This window comes from Sinocyclocheilus anshuiensis, unplaced genomic scaffold (genome assembly GCF_001515605.1).
Source record: "Sinocyclocheilus anshuiensis isolate Anshui unplaced genomic scaffold, SAMN03320099.WGS_v1.1 scaffold267, whole genome shotgun sequence".
In the NCBI taxonomy this organism is placed as follows: Eukaryota; Metazoa; Chordata; class Actinopteri; order Cypriniformes; family Cyprinidae; genus Sinocyclocheilus; species Sinocyclocheilus anshuiensis.
Window position 1 is genome coordinate 2,128,615 of NW_015552637.1, and position 13,480 is coordinate 2,142,094.

General features: G+C 36.8%; 3 protein-coding genes across 3 annotated transcripts in view; 1 reads left to right on the forward strand and 2 right to left on the reverse strand.

Annotated features, from left to right (window-relative positions):
* Nucleotides 1-4,110, forward strand: part of LOC107666785 (retroviral integration site protein Fli-1 homolog) — a 14,135-nt gene extending 10,025 nt beyond the window's left edge. The window contains exons 4-9 of the mRNA XM_016458223.1: nucleotides 449-652; nucleotides 855-926; nucleotides 1,871-1,939; nucleotides 2,045-2,107; nucleotides 2,219-2,266; nucleotides 3,182-4,110. Coding sequence (XP_016313709.1) covers nucleotides 449-652; nucleotides 855-926; nucleotides 1,871-1,939; nucleotides 2,045-2,107; nucleotides 2,219-2,266; nucleotides 3,182-3,705 — 980 coding nt within the window. The 3' untranslated portion in view covers nucleotides 3,706-4,110. The remainder of the gene's footprint in view (nucleotides 1-448; nucleotides 653-854; nucleotides 927-1,870; nucleotides 1,940-2,044; nucleotides 2,108-2,218; nucleotides 2,267-3,181) is intronic.
* Nucleotides 4,111-4,386: 276 nt separating this feature from the next.
* LOC107666789 (zona pellucida sperm-binding protein 3-like) lies at nucleotides 4,387-9,562 on the reverse strand. Its single transcript, XM_016458227.1, has 7 exons — nucleotides 9,445-9,562; nucleotides 8,693-8,796; nucleotides 8,442-8,616; nucleotides 5,347-5,458; nucleotides 5,112-5,200; nucleotides 4,963-5,036; nucleotides 4,387-4,725 (listed from the first exon to the last, which is right to left on the reverse strand). Exons 1-7 carry the CDS (start codon nucleotides 9,507-9,509, stop codon nucleotides 4,484-4,486), a joined length of 861 nt encoding a protein of 286 aa, XP_016313713.1. The 5' UTR covers nucleotides 9,510-9,562; the 3' UTR covers nucleotides 4,387-4,483.
* A 1,532-nt stretch (nucleotides 9,563-11,094) lies between these two features.
* Nucleotides 11,095-13,480, reverse strand: part of LOC107666784 (zona pellucida sperm-binding protein 3-like) — a 6,603-nt gene continuing 4,217 nt past the window's right edge. The window contains exons 6-9 of the mRNA XM_016458222.1: nucleotides 12,306-12,394; nucleotides 12,147-12,217; nucleotides 11,334-12,066; nucleotides 11,095-11,256 (exon numbers count right to left, since the gene is read on the reverse strand). Of these exons, the coding sequence (XP_016313708.1) occupies nucleotides 11,393-12,066; nucleotides 12,147-12,217; nucleotides 12,306-12,394 (834 nt within the window). The 3' untranslated portion in view covers nucleotides 11,095-11,256; nucleotides 11,334-11,392. The remainder of the gene's footprint in view (nucleotides 11,257-11,333; nucleotides 12,067-12,146; nucleotides 12,218-12,305; nucleotides 12,395-13,480) is intronic.

Genomic DNA, 13,480 nt, shown 5'->3' on the forward strand with positions numbered 1-13,480 from the left:
ATGTTTTTATTACATATGTGTTTTATTACAGATGTATATCCGCATGCTTAGGGGGGTTTGTTAAAAGTCAATAGGAGCAGGGGAGGCAAGAGAGATGCGGATTTTGTAATATCGGCGTGGTTTACTATTTTTTTTTACTACAAATTTTTTCCTCATCCAATATTTTGAGGAGACGCTGCCTCCTTGGAAAAAATGCCCCGATAATATATATATTTTGTACTTCAGTAAGGGTTTTTGGCCCAAGGGGTCATGGTTTAGCTGATATATATCAGTCAAACCATGACCCCTTGGCCCAAAACCTTTACTGAAGTACAAAAAGATGTATCAGCACTATCTTACTGAGATTAAGAGCAGTAACACTTTTTTACCTCATATTTGAACTCTGATAAGTACGGTCACAGCTGAAGCACTTGTTCCTCATTTTATTTTTGCTTCTGTCCTGTTTTAGACCCAGAAGTATGGACACAAGACCATGTGCGGCAGTGGGTAGAGTGGGCAATAAAGGAATACGGCCTTTCCGATGTGGACGCGTCCCTCTTCCATACTCTGGATGGAAAAGCGCTCTGCAAAATGACCAAAGAGGACATGATGCGTCTCACTACCGCATACAATACAGACATCCTGCTCTCCCATCTAAACTACCTCCGGGAGAGTAAGGAACTTCGCCCATAATTCCATATGAATAATCCATTACTAATTGTTAATTTGGTCAAGAAAACATCAGGAAAATCTATAAAGCGACTTTAATCATTTCCATTTCTAAATGCATTGTTAGTACATTGTGGAAAAGTTTGTGCCTATTTATATATAAAGTAAATTAAGAGGGCTTGATTTCTTTACTATTGTTTACTCAGGTAGCCCCACTTTTTCCTACCCTGCAACCCCTACCAATACAGAACCACAGCCTAGACTACAGGTTAAAGCTGGTAAGTCAAACTTTTTACTTCTATTTTTAAGATAAAATTTAGTTTTATATATATTTCTGACTGTAAATTCTGATTGGATGAGCTGAATTTGCAACCTCTGTCCGAATGTACACCACATTTTATATTAGTGCAGCAAAATGAGATGTTTCTTGTAACTGTAATGATCCTAAAGTTATTCCAGTGAACTATAAGCAATTTTGTGCCTAATAATATTCTTCTTATTAATTTTAATCAACGCAACTATTTACTAAACACCTATTGCATCATAATGCGGTTTCCACCCTATGATAAGTCACATGGTTATTTTTAGCTATGCTAAAATTCTTAAAGGGGTAGTTCACCCTAAAAGAAGATATTTTTAAGAATGTTGGTTACCGAACAGTTGCCAGTAGCCATTAACTTCTGCAGCATGGAAAAATACAATGGAAGTCTATGGCTACCGACAAGTGTTTGGTTACCAACATTCTTCAAACTGAAATATTTTTTTGTAAAAAAATAACTCCAATAAGTTATTGTACTGATAAAATGCCAATGGCTAAGATAGAGTCTAGAGAGGTCCTATGAGGACTGTAGTTTGTTTCTTCAATGAATTTTGCCCCAAGTGTTGCAAGGTTTTTGAATCGTTGCACTTTCAGACAGGAAACAGCTGCATCAGGATAGGAAGTAAGGGGTGTAGAGCTCAGGTTAGGATACAATTGACTATTCTGTGGTAAAGAGAATCAGTTAGAACAAAAGGACAATCGCCCTGAGGAATTGTGTGCCATCTTCAGGCCTTCTTACGGTTTTGCTGCTGGCTTTGTTCTGCCCTGCGTTTCTCCTTAGGGATCTTTAATGCAGGGCTTCCTTCCTTCTGCGGCTGCCCTTCTCCTTACTCTTTAAAGCCATCCTTTCCTGTAAAATCTCCCTTTTGTTAACTGCTCCTATCTGACTTTGCCTCGGCACAGAAAACAGCTTTGAGGAGATCGGCAGAAGGAACAGTTGGTCCTCAAGCGCCTTACCAGCTGTCCCAAAAGGTTGCTCTGCATTCACAAAAACACCATAATGTTACATAATTATATTGCACAAATATGAAATGTTAAAAAAAAATAATAATTAACTCACCTCTTTAAAAATCACAGGTTCTCCAAACGAACATCAGCACAACACCAGAATTACAGAGCCTCCACCAAGACTTCCACAAGGTCGACAAGTGCCCCTTTAATTTAATACTCTATGAAATTGCTTTTAATGATCTTTTTGTTAAACTACACCTCAAAATATCTAATCAGTATTGTACATTTCCATCTTTGCAGACCCCTACCAAGCATTAGGTCCCATCAGCAGCCGTCTTGCAAATCCAGGTAAGAAGTGACTAATCAGAAAACTGTATAAGCTTCAGTCAAATTAACAAATGTGGCCTTTTTAGGGTATGTTATCTTTGGATGCACAGACTGGGCACAAAGTTTTGCCCTTTTATAATTGAATAATAAATGAGATTAGACCATATATGTGTTCAGTTATATCAGTTATATGATAACTGAATACCTGTTGTTAATATAATCTGGACAAATTAAACATACCCAAGACAAAATTAAATTATATTTTCATTAGTTAATTTTTTTAATAATTGAAATAACACATACATTTATCATTAAAAAGTTTGAGGTCAGTTAGATTTTTTTAAAGAAATTTGTACTTTTATTCAGCAAAGACATTAAAGATCAAAAGTGACGGTAAAACGTTTACATTTGGGAAAAGAAAAAATCTATTGCTGCACAGTTTCCACAATATATAAAATAATAAGCACCAAATAATAATAATAATAATAATAATAATAATAATAATAATAATACGCATCATGTAACACTGAAGACTGGAGTAATGGCTGCTGAAAATACAGCTTTGCCATCACAGAAATAAAATTACATTTTAAGATGTATTTCAATAGAAAACCAATATTTTAAATTGTAATATTTAAAAATGTTACTGTTTTTATTGTATTTTTGATCAAACAAATACAGCCTTGGTGTGCATAAGAAACTTTTTAAAAACATAAAAAAAAAAAAAAAATTTTACTGACCCCAAACTTCAATTTACATTTTTAAATACTGCCCGTCACCAGCACTGACAGGACTGTGGGTAGGTGTCTGACCGACCCACACTCTGTTTCTGTGTACAACATACATTAAAAAGGTCACATTTGGAGAAAACAACCTGCCCTAAAAAGCCCTTCCATCCGCTACTAAAAATCTCTGACACTCTTTATTTTCACACAGGCTCTGGTCAGATCCAGCTGTGGCAGTTCTTGTTGGAGCTGCTGTCTGACAGCAACAATGCCACCATCATCACCTGGGAGGGCACTAACGGAGAATTCAAGATGACCGACCCAGACGAGGTAGCCAAGCGCTGGGGGGAGCGAAAGAGCAAGCCTAACATGAACTATGACAAGCTCAGCCGGGCCCTCCGCTACTACTATGACAAGAACATCATGACCAAGGTGCATGGCAAACGCTATGCATACAAATTCGATTTCCAGGGCATCTCCCAAGCCCACCAAAACCATCCTCCAGAAGGGGGCGTGCTCAAATACCAGGCTGAAGTGCCATATGTACAAAGCTACCACAGCCACCAGCCAAAAATGAACTTCATGGGCACTCATTCAACCCCTATGCCCGTTTCCACTGGGAATTTCTTTGGGCCTCCAACCACCTACTGGAACTCTGCAACAGGAGTGGTGTATCCCAGCTCACCCATGCCACGACATCCCAGCACTCACTCTCATTTGAACTCTTATTACTAAAACAGTCTAACTATAAAGCCCTGGATTTCATACGAGAACAGAGTATAACAAAACAGCAACTTTTCAGGAATCCTCATCCAATGCAAATCCTTTGTAGCAATTCCAAACAGTTCTCCATCTCACTGCATTTTTTGTACAGTATATATATCTATATATATATATATATATGCATATCAAACAAAGCTGTACGTCTTCTGGGCTAAATTGTAAATAGGTCTTGCATGTTTCATACAAGGCATTGAAAAGACTGCTCTGACATTCCCCAAAAGCATGCATACTCATCTCTGTTTTAAAATGTAATATTCCTTTGTAAGCATGTACTTTGTACAGTCTTTTTTTATCAAATAACTTCACTCCCCTAAGTGTAACATTATATTTCAAACCAATAAAACATGTAGCTCACTTAACGCATCTGTGAATTTTATTATTGTCTTTTTTTTTTTTAAATAGACATTACCAAAAATCTATTCACTACAAAGAATATCCCTTTCAAAATGTTTGCGCTCAACCATTTTCTTTCTTAATTTGGAGAACATAACATCTAAAGAACCTTTTTTCACTACTAAAAACCATTGTGTTTTGCAGTGTAGTGTCGTTTTTGGGTGCTTTATCTATTTACAGTAGCAAATCCCAAGGCACAATTGTCTCACAGACTCACACTATACTAGTGATACGTTATCAAAAAAATTACATCATGTACAATGGCATCATATATTTATTAACAAATCAAGTCCAATTTAACTGAAAACTCAATCATAAATGTCTTTATTTAATCCTTTTAGTCCAATCCAAATACCTCCTCAAATATTCGGCGTGGCTCCACAAATTTGTCGACTTCCTCCATCACACCCAGGTCTGGCACAAAATGACGAGGTCCAATCTCAGCTGTCTGTGTGGTTATTACTTCAACAAAGCCTGTTCCCACCTCTTCTGTCATGAATGGAGATGTTTGCTTTTCCTCGACAATGTCCAAATCAGACTCCATGATCCAGGGCTCACTGGTGATGACCTTACTGGACACTATAAATTAATTCATAAAATAGGGCTTGACGTAAATCTGAGATTCTAAAGTCAGAGAACAGGTTCACTAAAATCTTATAAAACCTCCATGATGTGGCAAGACTTTCCTGACAGCTTAGCAAGCATTATTGTATTTACTCTCAATGCAGTGCTATGAAAAGATATATATTCCAACAACAACAACAACAACAACATACTCTGCCCTAAATTGTCCTAAAATCACTTGACATTTCTTACCAGACAGGTCAGAAGACAGACATGTGGAGTCGCAGCAGAGGCACACATCATTTGAACCGTATAACTCTTCCCATCTGAAGAATTTATCCAAATTAATACTAGTTCAGTTCTGAAAATAGCACTCACAGTACAACCAAAATTCAATATACCGTTTTGTTGACTGGTTGTAAGTGCAGGACTTTGCACTTGATGTTGGTTTAAAACTTCCGACGGCTATTTCACAATGCATGTAAAGATGCTGAGAATAAAACAACCTCAATAAATTGACTCAACTGATAAGTCAATCTTTCATCAAAAATCACAAACCTGACCCTTTAATTGGAAAAAGCAACATTTTTCTGAAATTGTATTACATCAGCATGCCATTTTAGCTCATTATATCACCTCTCCCAACATCCCATGAAACAGAAATGCATCCACGGAGAACCGCACAACATTTCTTTGTCCACTTTGGATGAATTTGGACCACGTACTGCTCTTGCTATCAGTCATGCACCTGAAATAAAAAGAGCATACATGTAATGCCTGGCATGAAATAATAAATAATTAGAAAAGTACTTTTTTTCTAATGGAATAGTTAATTGAACATTTAGACAAAATATTAAAAGAAACATAAAAAAGTTTGCATGAACATATGTTACATCAGGCTTATATGGCTCATATAGTATAATATAGGAAAATATGCAGCTCATACTTGAAGGAAAAAACACCTCACTTTTATTCAAACTCCCAAATTGAGCAAAAATATACAATTTTGGTGCAGCTGCTGTTATTTATATGGCCAAAAAGTAAAATAAAATTTTGATAGCTTGTAATGGAAGTCAATAAAATCTTTGTAACAGTATAGCAGACTACCTACATAATACAAATAAATATCAGCTGCCAATCTATATCTCCAATAGTCTCAGCCTGACATCACGCCCAGAGACCATTGGCTGAACGTCTGATGCATACAGCACACAAAAGTGGAAACACTTCAGGAGTTTCGAAGTCGTCATCGGATTGGTTGAATTATATAGGATTTCCGGGAGACATGTGTGTCGCGTTCTTTAACGTTCCGCCTGGAAACAAAGATGCCATGACGCCAAACCCTCTCACGAAATAAGAAAGCCGTCGTGTTTACAACTGTGACAATCAACTAAACTCTGGGTTTTCAAAAGTGTGTGAAATATTTAACGTTTGCGGCATAGAATCTTTAAAATGTGTCCCGAGAGTTTTACACACTGGTCTGTTATTGTGGCGACATTTCCACGCCCCGAAACGTGACGCTGAACGAAACGAACTGTGATTGGTTGTTTGACATGTCTGTCAAACGGCCTCATGGGTATATATATAAGGTTATATAATGTTTGCAAAGCCTTATTGTGAACGTATTGTTTGAAATGATACAAATTAAAAAGTAATAGATAACAGACAGACATAAGCTACATTCTGGCGGAGTATAGGCTACGTATCCAAATTATTGTTATTTAACGCAGTGCGTTATGCTGCTTAATACCAGACTGACATTTGTTACAACCATTTTAATTACAGTTTACTGCACTTTGTTATTTAAGAGGGAAAAAATAGGAAACTAAAGAAAAAAATATATTAGCCAAGCACACCTTTCTCTTACTTTCACACTTGTCCATGTCGTAAATAAACACATGATAGTGTTTTGTAGTCTTGCTGATGTCGCATGTTCCCAGTTTTAACTCTGAATGAAGGCCGTCGATGCCTAAAATGTGTTTGTGAACTTTAACGATCATTTTCTTCATTTGACAAACGACGGTTACTCCTTGTGATCGGCCGCGGCGGCGGGAGGCCTCAGGTAACGTTACCGCGGTGCGCGGGACGAGGACTTTTTTCGTCTCCTCGGGCAGTTGTTCACGGCCTGATCCATGCATCGGAGAGAACTGCTTTTTGTCCAAAAGCTGGATTCTTGAATGTTGGAAAACGGGAAGTTGTAAATATGGCGAGCCGAGACTCTTCACAGCAGATCCGTCTAAATCTTTTTCAAATTTTTCGTCCAGCGCCGAGGTCGAATTGCTCGCGTGCTTTGACGCAGATCGTACGGCGTACACATATGTGGAGGACAAGACCAGTAAAGTAAATATTACTGGGAAATAGAGCTTCATATCTCTAAACTGCATCAAATAAATGGTAATAGTCGCTATTTTACTCAAACAGTGTTGGTAACATTGACATATTTCTCAGAGCTGAAATGGGTAATTAATGCACCTGTCGCCTGTTTCACTAGTGATGGAAGACCGATTCATTTCCACGAATCGGTTCTTTCGAGCAGGTTTCAAAACCGATTTAGCGCATTTTACGTTATGCCGTGATCCCTGACGGAAATCGGTGACAAGTGTTTATTTATTTATTTATTGGGTTAACAACAGACATATGACAACATAAATCAATTAAACAATTTTTCATCATATATATATATATAATCATACATCTAATACATCAGGGCTGTCCAAACTCGGTCCTGGAGGGCCGGTGTCCTGCAGAGTTTAGCTCCAGCTTGCCTCAACACACCTGACTGGAAGTTTCTATGCCTAGTAAGAGCCTGATTAGCTGGTTCAGGTGTGTTTAATTAGGGTTGGAGCTAAACTGCAGGACACCAGCCCTCCAGGACCGAGTTTGGACAGCCCTGTAATACATTGATTATCTTTTTTAGTGGTTCAGTAAATTCGTGCAAGTCGCCTTTTGCAAGAAATAATGTTTTTAGCTTCCCAAGCTCTATTGCTGGGTATATCATTCGGTTTGTGTTTTACATTTCTGATTGTTATTTATGCTTTAAATAAATACACTAATAAAATCTAGTTGCTATTGAGATTTGTTGGCTTTAATAGTAGCCATATTCACTCTGGTGATGTCTAATCTCAGTTTTCTCATAATCTAAAGCATTTTGGTCTGCTGCGAACACATGGAGACACACAGCAGAGTTGCCGAATCCGACAAGGCAGCATAGCCTTGAGGTTACCAAAATCAAATTCACTCTGGTGATGTCTAAAATCCTGTTTTATACCCTAGAAAGCATATTACTCTAATGTGAACAGCAACAGACATACAACAGGATCTCCAAATCCAACAGCACAGTATTTAAAAGTTACCATCCAGACTTTCAGCCGTCAGTCTGAAGGTCTGGCTACGCGAGACTATATCTCCAATAACAGGTCTTAAGACGATATTTCAGTGCTTTGGTATATAATTAAGCTTTGTAGTTTATATTGTGGGAATAAAACATATAATGCAATGCAGTACAGTAATGATTAAGAGGTGTACAATTAAACATTCTACAATTACACTATAAGGCATTTTACTTGCTAAAAAAAGTATAAACTATCATTCACACAACAGAAGGCATGTTAGTAGATTGCTGAACAGTTTTTCCATCCAAATTTTGATGTTGATAATTAGAAGGCCTTAGAAATTTGCTTATCAAAAATGACACTGTAGGCACAATAAGGGCTAAATGAACAAAGTGTTACCCGTGGTTTTCAATGACTGTAAATCGTGGCATGGACAAATGAGAACTGCTGATAGTCACATAACAGGAATCCACAAACAGCCTCTCGTCCTCAGCAAGAGGGGGTCCGTCTGCTTGGAAGTACATGGGGTGACCAATGGTATACTCTTCGGTGGGCGATAACCTTCTCCACAGCTCTAAAAGACCGGATGGTGATGATTCATTGACTGATATAGAATGGAGTACTCATCTTATTAGTCAAACCTTGTTTACCATCACGGGGTGTGAGTACAACACTGTCCACAGTTCTCAGGGGTTTGAAGTAGTTCTGATATCTGACTTGTGGTATGTAACCAATTTTGTACGAGTAATGATATCTGGAGAAAAAAAACAAACGGGGGTTAGATTGTTAAAAAAAGTAAATCAGTGATTAACAGGCACACAAAATTGACACAAAAAGGTACTGCAAGTGGAACACATACACTGAAAAAAAGGTTTGTCTTACTTGATATTTTTGTCTTGTTTCTAGTCAAAATGTCTAAAAAATTCTTAAATCAAGATGTATTTACTAGATAAGCAAAAAGGATGTTAGATGGACATTAGATATTTAGTCTTGTTTCAAGGGGAAAAAAAACTAAATTAAGTGCAGTCTGCCAGTGGGGTAAGTAAAATACTCGTTTTAAGAATATTTTACTTACCCCACTGGCAGATCATTTTACTTGTTTTAAGCAAAATGCACTTAATTTGCTGTGAAATTATCTTTGTCTTTTTGAATGCAGTTAATAGACAATAGAGTAACATATTACTCGGTTCAAAATGACATAAGATATTTAGTCGGTTCCCCCGCCCCCCCCGCCCCCCGGAACCGACTAAATATCTTATGTCATTTTGCTTATCTAGTAAACGCATCTTAATTTAAGACATTTTTGATATTTTGACTAGAAACAAGACAAAAATACTAAGATAAGCTTTTTTTTTTGCAGTGCAATCAACACATCGATATGTACATCGAAAGACAGATTTACCTGTTAAAGTGACACTCAACAGGTATTGAGAAAGGCATGGCACGGCGGATTGGACCTAGGTCCATCACTGGAGAGTAGCGCAGTACGTTGGAATACGTTACTCTATTGTCTATTAACTGCATTCAAAAAGACAAAGATAATTTCACAGCAAAGTTTATCAAGTGAAGCCCTGAGTTGAACTGAGCAAAATGATTTTTTGAGCCTTAGCGCTATAATGAGTCTCCTTCCTTTTATTTTTAGACATTTTTTTCATACCATTCTTTTTTTATCCATCCATCCATCCATCCATCCATCCATACAGTAGTCAACATTTGAAGTGGACAAAAAAAAAAGTTAATCAAAGTTGTCCTAAGACAAGAACTGGTATTGTTTTGGTTTTAGGACAACTTTGATGTAAGGTTTTGATCCACTTCAAATGTTGACTACTTATATATAGAGAGAGAGCATGCATTTTTGTTATTTTTCATGATTGTTTTGCTGTAAGAGCCTGACTGGAAGTTTCTATGCCTAGTAAGAGCCTGATTAGCTGGTTCAGGTGTGTTTAATTAGGGTTGGAGCTAAACTGCAGGACACCAGCCCTCCAGGACCGAGTTTGGACAGCCCTGTAATACATTGATTATCTTTTTTAGTGGTTCAGTAAATTCGTGCAAGTCGCCTTTTGCAAGAAATAATGTTTTTAGCTTCCCAAGCTCTATTGCTGGGTATATCATTCGGTTTGTGTTTTACATTTCTGATTGTTATTTATGCTTTAAATAAATACACTAATAAAATCTAGTTGCTATTGAGATTTGTTGGCTTTAATAGTAGCCATATTCACTCTGGTGATGTCTAATCTCAGTTTTCTCATAATCTAAAGCATTTTGGTCTGCTGCGAACACATGGAGACACACAGCAGAGTTGCCGAATCCGACAAGGCAGCATAGCCTTGAGGTTACCAAAATCAAATTCACTCTGGTGATGTCTAAAATCCTGTTTTATACCCTAGAAAGCATATTACTCTAATGTGAACAGCAACAGACATACAACAGGATCTCCAAATCCAACAGCACAGTATTTAAAAGTTACCAAAATCTATTACCAATCTTTCTTTTTACACAGAATGGCTTTAATTTTACCCAAATTCACTCTGCTGATGTCTGACCTCCTTGGTTTTATATAAGCATTTTTGTCTTATGAGAACAGATGCCGATACAGAAGGTTCACCAAATTGGACAAGGCAGTGTAGGTTACCGAAATATGTTACCCTAATGATGTCTAAACCTTTTATCTGTATTTTAAAATGCATTTTCGTCTGATGTGAGCAGATACAGACATGCACAGCATGGCCATCAAATCTGACAGTACATTAGAGATTGCCGAAATCTGTTACTGCTCTTTATTTTCAAATGTGTCTGTGCTCCATATTCATTCACGTCTAATCTCGTCAGGGAATTCTCTTGAGGTTTTATTCCTGTGATTTATGAACACATTTAGACAGAAGATCATAATGTGGATTTTCTTGATGCATTTTAATTTTTTTATTTTGGGGTAAAATATGAACTGTGAGATTATCCCTTTAAGAATAAGTAATTCAGTAAGAAGCATCAAAGACGTCAGAGGACATCAGAAAAAAAAAAACCTAATGATCAGTCAAAAATGTTTTAATATTCTGACGACATTACAGTGAATTTTAGCACAGTATAAAGAATGCATACTTTTCAATACAAGTACAGAAAATGTGACTACTTATATATTGAATTCAGTTGAATCCATAAAGTATGCAGAGATCTTTGGCCCCACAGATGCAACTCCAAAAAAGGTCATTCAAGGTACCTAAAACAGAAATAAATAAACACTTGAAATTATAAAGTGACGGCTAAATTCATTATAAATGAAATAAACTGTCATACCTTGGAGACCCTGGAACGACCTCAAAAGTCAGTCCTCCATTTCTCCCACATCAGGATAGTTAGTGTTTATCTCGATTCCACTCCACTGATTCATGTTTAGCATTTAAAAATATCTCTTCATCCATCACTATTTGTGATGGACCTATTGTATTTTGTACTTGAATGTTCTTCTCAAAATCTTCAGGTTGTATTTTATCTTCGGACAGTTCTTCTCTGGTAATGAGAATTATTTCTTGTGCTCCACTCTTGCTGGATGCTTGGTCATTATTAACATCTTCCGAAAGCTCTTCCATGAACTGAACACTAGGCCGTTCAACAATTTCAGTTCTACTTGTTCTCTCGTGTCTCCCAGCATCCTCTTCAATCTTTACAACCCTGTTCTTCTGCTCCCTAACAAGCATTACTTTTCCAGAACGATCACCCTTTTTATCCTTTAACTCTGTAGTTGTTTCCACTGTCCCAACAATTACTTCTACATCCTCATCTAAATCATTCATGGGCATCTTTTTATGTTTCTCTTTTGCTTCTGTTTGTTCTTCAGTATCTGTCACAATCTCCACAGTGTAACCATCTTCTTCCTCTTCATCGATTCCTTCTGCACTCTTGAACTTCATCTCTTCTGTGTCCTCTTGAACATTGACCCACCCTTCCATAGTCTGGATTAAAGATTGTTCGTTTTTGTCCAAAATCCAGGGTTTGCTTGTTATAGATTGTGTCACATGGGGCAAAGAAGCTGTTATGGAAGCAAGAACAAAACACTGATGTGTGACTAATAGTGTTTTCATTTGATAGTCTCTGATATTTTCTACTTACAAGATGATTCAATTTCACATGTGGAATCACAACAAGCACAAACAGATGCGTCGGTGTAGAGTTCCTCCCACCTGTTGGTACAGGATAAGAACTAAGAATGAATGCAGCTTCTCCACATTTACACACTGTTGCATATATGTGTGAAATACAATAACTTACCTTCTTTCTACATTGTTATAGGTACATGACTTTGCTATGGCACTTGTAGTGGCACTGTGAACCGATACTGTGCAATGTAGGTAAAAGTGCTGTAGGAAATGAAGAAATCAACACACATTCATTCATATGAACTACCAAATATTGCTATAAGTTTGAGTGCATCATATAATGCTGTCAATAGTGTTCATCGTCTGTTTGATTACGTCTTGAATTGATTACGTCTTGAATTGATTTTTCCGTACATTTCTGCCATATGTACATTAACTGACAGTCACCACTGATAAGCTACCACTAAATATTGTAGAAACTTCATTTGCTGTAAAGTTGCTTTGCAACAATTTGTATCATGAAAAGCGCTATACAAATAAACTTGAATTTAATTGAATATGTATAAATATATAAACAACACACCTACATTAGACAGGGGTAGGTTGTCACGTGTTTTATATACTGTAATTTCTACACATTAAAAATTTCTGTAGGGGTTTAATCATTTCGTATGTTACTTTTTCCATTTTTGCAGTTTCATACATTTTTCAAAACAAATTTCACTTTGTTCCGTTTTATTTCCCCCCCCAAATGTTATTGTGTACAATTGGCAGAAAATGTAATTAAATCCTCTGATATGTTATGGAGGATGGCTTTTTATATTACACTGTAAAAAATGGCCGTGAATTTAACGGTAAAAGACTGTAAAAATGCTACAGTAAAAACCTGTTAAATGGTTAACGGTAAATTCCCTTCCTATATACGGTGAAAAACACCGTACATTGACATTACATGTATTAGACATTAATTTTACGATAGTATACCGTTTTTGGAAGTGAAAAAGTCCGTATAATTTACAGTGAATAACCGTAAATTGACATTCCCAGAATTCCCTGCGTTACATTTCAAATTTGATGTTTTGTTGTTGAAATAACTATGTTTCTTCTTAGTTTTTTCTTATCAGTTTTGTATATTAGGGTTGTGTGTTACACCTAATGTTGTTAAATGAATGTTTATTGCATTATTTCAGTTTCATGTGTGTTACCATGATGGTGTTTGGTGTTTGTGTGAATGACACTGTGCACCTTCTATATATGTTATTATCTAAAAGCTGCTTGTGATGGGCTTTGGTTCATCATGTGACTTTCTCATCACCACCTGCATTTGGTGGTTATCAGTGTATTACA